The 7,187-nt window shown below is 39.5% G+C and overlaps 1 protein-coding gene across 2 annotated transcripts in view; it reads left to right on the top strand.

Annotated features, from left to right (window-relative positions):
- The window catches only part of camk1da (calcium/calmodulin-dependent protein kinase 1Da), a 57,231-nt gene that overhangs the window by 22,737 nt on the left and 27,307 nt on the right, over positions 1 to 7,187 (top strand). For both annotated transcript variants that reach the window (XM_035674219.1, XM_035674226.1), the window contains exons 2-3: positions 2,251 to 2,382; positions 6,688 to 6,762. In XM_035674219.1, the coding sequence (XP_035530112.1) occupies positions 2,251 to 2,382; positions 6,688 to 6,762 (207 nt within the window). The remainder of the gene's footprint in view (positions 1 to 2,250; positions 2,383 to 6,687; positions 6,763 to 7,187) is intronic.

The raw sequence follows: 7,187 nt of genomic DNA, 5'->3' as shown, positions 1-7,187 counted from the left end.
TTTTGAGTCCACACTGCTCACATGCTGTTAGCCTACTGCACCCGCCAGATTTTTATTTTTTTTTCGAAGCCGCCAGTCTCACTCGCCTAACCACACTGTTCCTGATTAGCTCGACATCTCCCCTAGCCGCCAAGCTAAAAAATACAACAAAAATGACAAGCCACCCTCTGATCGCGGTCTTCATGCAAAGCAATTGCATGTAATAAATTGGTAACGGTTCATGGTATCGATTAACTTTAACGAGTACGAGTATTTTAGACTAGTATCGGCCCGATACCAGTATCGGTATCGGTGCATCCCTAATATATTGTTACATTCCTCCTTGTTAGCATGCCAACACTTGCTAATTTACACTAAACATAGGAATGTCATTAGTGTTGCTGGTATTTATGTCACTATAGATAGACCATCTATTAAGGCATATATACAAAACACACAATACAATACAAACAAAAATATGACCTGATGATGGCGCTAGAGTAATAGTTTAGGGATCATAAAAGTCATGTCATGTGAGAAAGGTTGCTCTTATTGAGAAACCCTCACATCATTATTACCAGACTCTGTAGTTTACCTCATTTCCTTTGAGCGTTTTAGCTTCTTTAAGCTAATTCTTTTGGTTTACCCATAATAGCAGACAGTGAAGTTAGCAGCTAGCTGGTGAGTATAGTGGAGCTTTTAGCGGCTAAAGAGACGCATTTCCCTTAGGAGTTGGTGGAGACCAAAAACAGAGCTAAAAGGAGAGTAAACATTGGATTTACATTCATCAGGTGGCCAAGAACACAACTCCAAATGAATGCTAGTATTGTTTCTGTGTCCGGTGGATGTGTAAATAGGCAACTGTTTGCTAACACATTCACCACAACAACTATAAGGTGATAACATGTAAATGTTCCTCTGGCCCCAAGTGGTCTTTATTTAATGCAATAAGCTTTACTATAAAAGTGCTTTTAGGAAGAGATTTAAAAGATGATAAACACTGAGCCAACCTTATTTCCCACAGGTAGGTCGTTCTACAGCCTTATTGCCCTGAATGCACAGTTTCTATCCCCCTTAGGTCTAAGCCTGGACTCCAGAACAGAAAATTACCTCTGGCTCAGGATTTCAAGCTACATACAAGCCTAATGGGACTAAAATAAAGAAGTATAGCAAGCATCCAGGCCATGAAACGCCTTAAAAGAGCCTCCTTGTGGCCTTAAATTCAATATCCTTGTGCATTTAGCAGGTCTCAGAACAATATACATTTGGATTTGTGTCAGCTGCAGGTAGTCTGAATGTTGTACAGGAGGAGCTGACAGAAGAAGAGAAAGAAGAGGGGAGAGATGTTTACTCTAATGCGATGTCGGTGAAGCTGAAGGCAGATAAACACAGGAGTCAACACACAGTTCAGGCAGATTAACTCCCAATTGGCTCATCTTCATTCATCACATTACTTGTCTTCCTGACACACACAAACATGCAGACACACTCATACAAGAACTGAAACTGACATGGCTGAATTTAAATTTCTGAGGGTATAGCCTAATATTGGTGCCATGATTAGTATTGAGGATCATAAGTTTTTATGATGCGAGAAACAAAAAATTAGAATTATTTTCAAGCGTAGCAGACGTTTTAAATGAATAAAATATAACAATCTAATGTTCTGATGTTACACTTGGCAGATCCAATCACATTACCATTGCAGTATAATGTTGGCATAATAAGATTATCAAATACCTGTACCTGTTGTAATGGGATCATAAAGGCAAATCGACTGCATTCACATAGTATTGAATCTGATGTCACACAGACTCTGTTTTTTATTTAGGAAGAAAGGAGTTTTGCTTTTGTTTGCTATATTTCTGCATTAATGACACTAAAAATGTGAGCCAGTCCTCTAAAAATGCACGTGTTTAAAGGGGCAATCCACCGATTTTACACATGACTTTACAATTATAATATACTAATATACTCATTATAAGATGATGGCCTATATGCTGCTTCTAGAATATCCTCTAAATAAAGACTCCTGGTTTTTTCACGCTGGTTTGTGTTAGGTTGTAGACTTAAGGACGAGTTCATTTCAGATTAATTTCTTGCAGATTAGACCCTGCAGGGTGTACAGCTTCCCCCCACGGCTGAGAGAATGCTATTTGTTTCTCACGCAAACCTGTTTAATGTGAAAACCTGCAGGACACCAGAGGCTGGAAGGCTACGTTGTCCAATTAAGGATCTACTTGTGACTCACGTGACTTTTTATTTCCACAGAGGAGCCTTTTCCGAGGTGGTCCTGGCCCAGGATAGGCTGACCGGCCGGATGTTTGCGGTGAAGTGCATCCCCAAAAAGGCTCTGAAGGGGAAGGAGAGCAGCATCGAGAACGAGATCGCCGTGCTGAGGAAGTGAGTGCTGTTAGACAAACACACATACCACATAAGCCTCCTAATTCCTGGTTACCGGGGCAACTGTGCATCTCCTCTCTCTCCTCACTCCTCCACCAACCCCCCGCCCCCAGGTCACGATCCACAGCCCACCTACCACACACACACACATACACACATCACGACTGAAACTTCTGTCTGAGCACAAAACAGCTGCACGGTATAAACCGTTAGATTCCTGTTGTGAATTCTGTTTGGATGCTGCACTCTTTGTTGGAGCTTAAAGTGCATGTGTAGTAGTCAAGGTAGAGTAACTGGGATGTGCCAGTCAAGCAGCAAATGAAGCCGTCACGGAACTAACAAAAACAGTAGTTCCACTTGAGGCTGGCTACAAAATGAGTCTATCTCAAAAACGTCCCAAATTAAAATAAAACTTTAAAGCAAAAATGTTTCACTCACCTGTTTAAATTATATTAAGGCTTAAAGTTATTCATAATTAAGGGCATGGTTGCTGCCGTCACAGGCAGCAGTTTTCAGTAACCAGGCTTCATTCAGCCTGCCTCAGCTCTACCCACGATCCACATATTTGGATTAGCCGGGATCTGGCGGTCAGGACTGCCAAGATGGCGACGGCCAGAGCCGACCACACTAAGCTTTCACAACAAGCTTCTCAGAAACCTATGGGTGATGACACAGAGACTGTCCATTTTTAACTATGGTGCCAATCCAAGGAGCAAATGTGGTTTTCTGAAGCTTTGATGCTGGGAAATAGAAAAGCTGCCCATCTTGATGCAAAAAATGCACCAGGTCGTCAACCATGAGTGTGTGAGCTTTGAGTTTTGGGACACATCATTACCTCTGGTGTGCATTTCTGCTTCATTTGAAATACACAAGCCCCCCGAAAGAACATCGTTTGCCAGGAACCCTGAATTTAATGAAAACTATCAATATTTTATTGAGCAATTGTCTCATTGCTATTCATTACATGTCTATTAACAATATATTGCCATTGTTTTATTGCACAGGCCTAAAAGAAAGTAAAGAAACATTCCTGAGCATAACACGCACATTAAACAATTTCTATTTAAATATTTAAGATTCGACACAGTCGACTGGGAATTTAACAACCACCAAGAGTCACATCTCCATATTATTTTTATGGCATGAATGTGCAGCCGACCAGACAGAGCCAGAAAAAGACCACCAGTTCTTACATGTTTGTTGGAAGTGATACAAACTCTGTATATGTGCTGCAGGTGAGCAGATTTTAATAGGAATAAATGAGCTGCCATGTTACATCATGCAGTGTTTATCACAGATCCATGGGAATAACTCATGCTCACATGCAAGGAAGGGTTCCTGCAGAGAACCTGTAAAATCAAAAACAAGGATTATCTTACACACAACCATGTAACCACACAATTACACATAAATGTCAAACTGCTGGGCTTCTCTATGCTGCGACAATACAGATGTATTATGCTATTAAATACATTGAATTTGCTCATTTGGCTCCACTGTGTAACAGAGAAAATGAGAATTGCCTCTAGTAATGAGGGAGAGATGCAGACATTCATTTAGACAAATGAGTGTCATTAGTGTAAACAAATGAGAGCGTAAGTGAGCAGACTGGCAGTCTCTACCAGCATGTACGCTGTGTGACACCAGGTCGGCTTTGGAGGGAAATCTGATGGATCACTTTACAGCACAAATCAGGAAGAGGGTGGTGTCCTTCCACAGCAAATACAGCTAAAGCTCTATTTGGGTAAAGAATTACAGAAAAAACAAGAAATTTGGTTTCAATTTGGAGGAAGACAAACCGTGACGATACCACCTGTATTACAGTAGGTAGAGGCCAACAGAATCATCCTGGTAGGTGACATTTCTTCCTCATTTCCCATGGTACAAAATTTCCAGGGAGTGTCCCAGCCCGTTTGCTATAAATAACCAGCGTGCTCTCATTTGTTTACAGAAATTGTACCAAGATATTACTTAAACGCTAAGAATAAAGATTGTTATCCTGAGATTACTGCTGTGATGGTCACTCTGACTCTAACAAACAGCAGCTAATGCGTTTAGCTAACCTAAAAGACGGTACAAGCTTTTGATTTTAATGAAATTATTCTCCACTAGGACATAGTTGTTTAGTTAAGACGTCATATTAGGAACAAAGAAATCTAAATGAATAAATTTGTTGTTTGTACCTTTTGTACCTCTTTGATTTGAACCTTCAACCGCCGCCTTCTTATGTTGTAGTATTTTGAGCCACCTAGCACACCAAAAGATTCTGAAAAAACTATTTCTCAGAAACAAAGCTGAAATAAGTAAAGTAAAACTGGTGGTCATTACATGAAACTATTATCATTACATCATCTGAGAGAGTCCCATGTTTCAATGTTAAGAAACATTGAGCATATCCTTAAAAGAAAAAAAAAAAGATTCTTTATTTGATAGTTAACACTGTAGAGATAGGCAGGAACATATAGGGAGAGAGAAAGGTATGAAAAATGTTGTATGAATAAAGTGGAAAATGCCATTTGCAAGTTCCCAGAGCCTAAGGTGACGTCTTCAAGCAGTCAAAACTCAAAGGTATTCAAAGCAGCAAATACTCACAGTTGTGAAGCTGAAATTAGAAAATGTTGGTGTTGATTCATTTTCTGTTCATCAAGTTAACACTTACACAAGCAAAAGTCAGAGCTTATGTTGTATAAAAAATAATTTCAAAAGGTACAAAGTAGATAGAAATGCCACATGGTCCGGTGTACAGCTGCTCCAGCTGTGCACCGCAGTAATAGAGGACACACGCAAGAGAAATCCATGAATGAGAACAACAAAGTCTAGCATTAAGCCTGTAATGTATGAGAGTGTGTTTCTGAATGCTCCCCTCTGCCATTACACTCTGACTGTTTGCTGCCAGCTCTTCATTATCCCAGACAGGGCTCGAATACACACACATTATCTCTTTTTAACCTGCATGTGTGTGTGTGTGTGTCAGCTCTCTCAGGTCATATGCTCCATAATGAGTGTTAGATGCTCACCTATGCACCTGCTGTGCATTCCTGTGTGTGTGTGTGTGTGTGTGAGAAAGAGATAGACCAGGGGGAATTACCTCTGTTCACAATGCAAAAGATGATTAACCCACACACCCACACACAAAATCAATCATGTTTCTACAAGGTATGAGGTGTTAGGATAACGGATTTACACCTACACACACACACAGACACACACACACATAGATGGATGGGAACACTCTCATCACAGCACTGTAACCATGGAGAAATCAGGAGAGAACTGACAGAAACGATCAGAAAGGTGAGGAGAAGATGAAAATGGGTTCAAATCTGCGAAAAATTTGTGCTAGGAGGAAAGAAATAAAACCATTTTTGTGTTAAAGTTCATTCTCAACTTTGGAAGTAGAGCTTTTTGTATAAACATCTCAATTCAAGGTACATTACACACACAATACACTACAGACTATTTTTCTAGAGCTTTCAACCGCATCTCACAGTTTTCTTCAGGTGTCAACAATCCATCACTATATACAAAACACACACTCACCTCAAGGTCCATTCAGTAGGTCCTCCTTATCCCCGATCCCAATGGCCTTTCCCCGATCCTGCACCATCACTCCTTTTTGTTTGTTCTGTTTCTTCTTCCTTTTTAATATTTTTTTATTGATGTAGTATTTGAGTTGGTTGCTGTTTTGTATCTTGTGCTATTCTTTTGTAGTTTATTAGTTCAACTTGTATTTTAAAAAACAATGAAAAAAGTATATGTATGTACATGTGTATATACGTGTATGGATGTATGTATATATATATTTATGTATAAATATGCAATGAACAAACAAAAAATTATGAAGGAAACATCAATATAGTATAAAAAAGGGTCCATTTAGTAGCTGTTCTAAAGCTTTTAATCATATTACATCAGCAGATTGTGTTTGCTAGAAACTTGGCAAATAAAATAAAATGGAAATCTACATTTTCTCAACAACTGGGCAGAAGATCATGTAATATGACTGAAAGCTCCAGAACAGCCACAAAATGGACCTTAGGTGAGATTGTTTTGTCAGTTGAGAAATGAAGGTTAAAAACAGTTGAAATCCGGATTATAGGGCCACCCTAGGTAAAAGACTGTCAGAGGATTACTCTGGATTATCAGTTACATTTATTAATGTGGCAGAAACTTAATGGGGAAGTTCAGCAGCAATCATTAGGATTAAAAGTCATTTAGTTCTGTTAATGGGTTATTGTGTGATGCGGAACATGTTGCAGCTTTGAAATAAAAAGCTTTACTGATTGGTTTGTCTTTGCTTTGCAGGATCAAGCATGAGAACATTGTGGCACTGGAGGACATCTACGAGAGTCCTGACCACCTCTACCTGATTATGCAGCTGTGAGTTGAAGTTTTATCTTCGTTTTTGTCACTCTCTACGTCAAACTCACCAGAATGCCCTACACTAAATGTTTTTAACAGAAAGCCTGTCTTACAGACTAGGTCTAAGGGGTTTGGAAGAAGTGGGCATTTGGGAGGTACAGATGGTCTATTGCAAGGGGTCTAAAACTAGCAGAGGAGCTAGATCCATTTCATAAGGCCCTCCACATGTTTAGGAATTAACATTAAATTATTTTGTATTTTATTTTAGTTATAATGAAAAAGCAACCTTGAAAGCAAGGCTGTAACGTTGGGGCCTGAAAATCTGACTCCTTCAAATATTTAGCAAACTGCACCTCGGAAGAGGACCCACTCCTTCTGTAGATAAAAATAGCTCATTCTGAGGTAACAAAAACGCAATGATTCTTATTGTCAGGTGATTGTAC

This window comes from Morone saxatilis, unplaced genomic scaffold (genome assembly GCF_004916995.1).
Source record: "Morone saxatilis isolate NCDOM2014 unplaced genomic scaffold, NCSU_SB_2.0 Contig10, whole genome shotgun sequence".
In the NCBI taxonomy this organism is placed as follows: Eukaryota; Metazoa; Chordata; class Actinopteri; family Moronidae; genus Morone; species Morone saxatilis.
The sequence above is the reverse complement of the archived record's forward strand: the minus strand, read 5'-3'. Positions and strand labels throughout refer to the sequence as shown.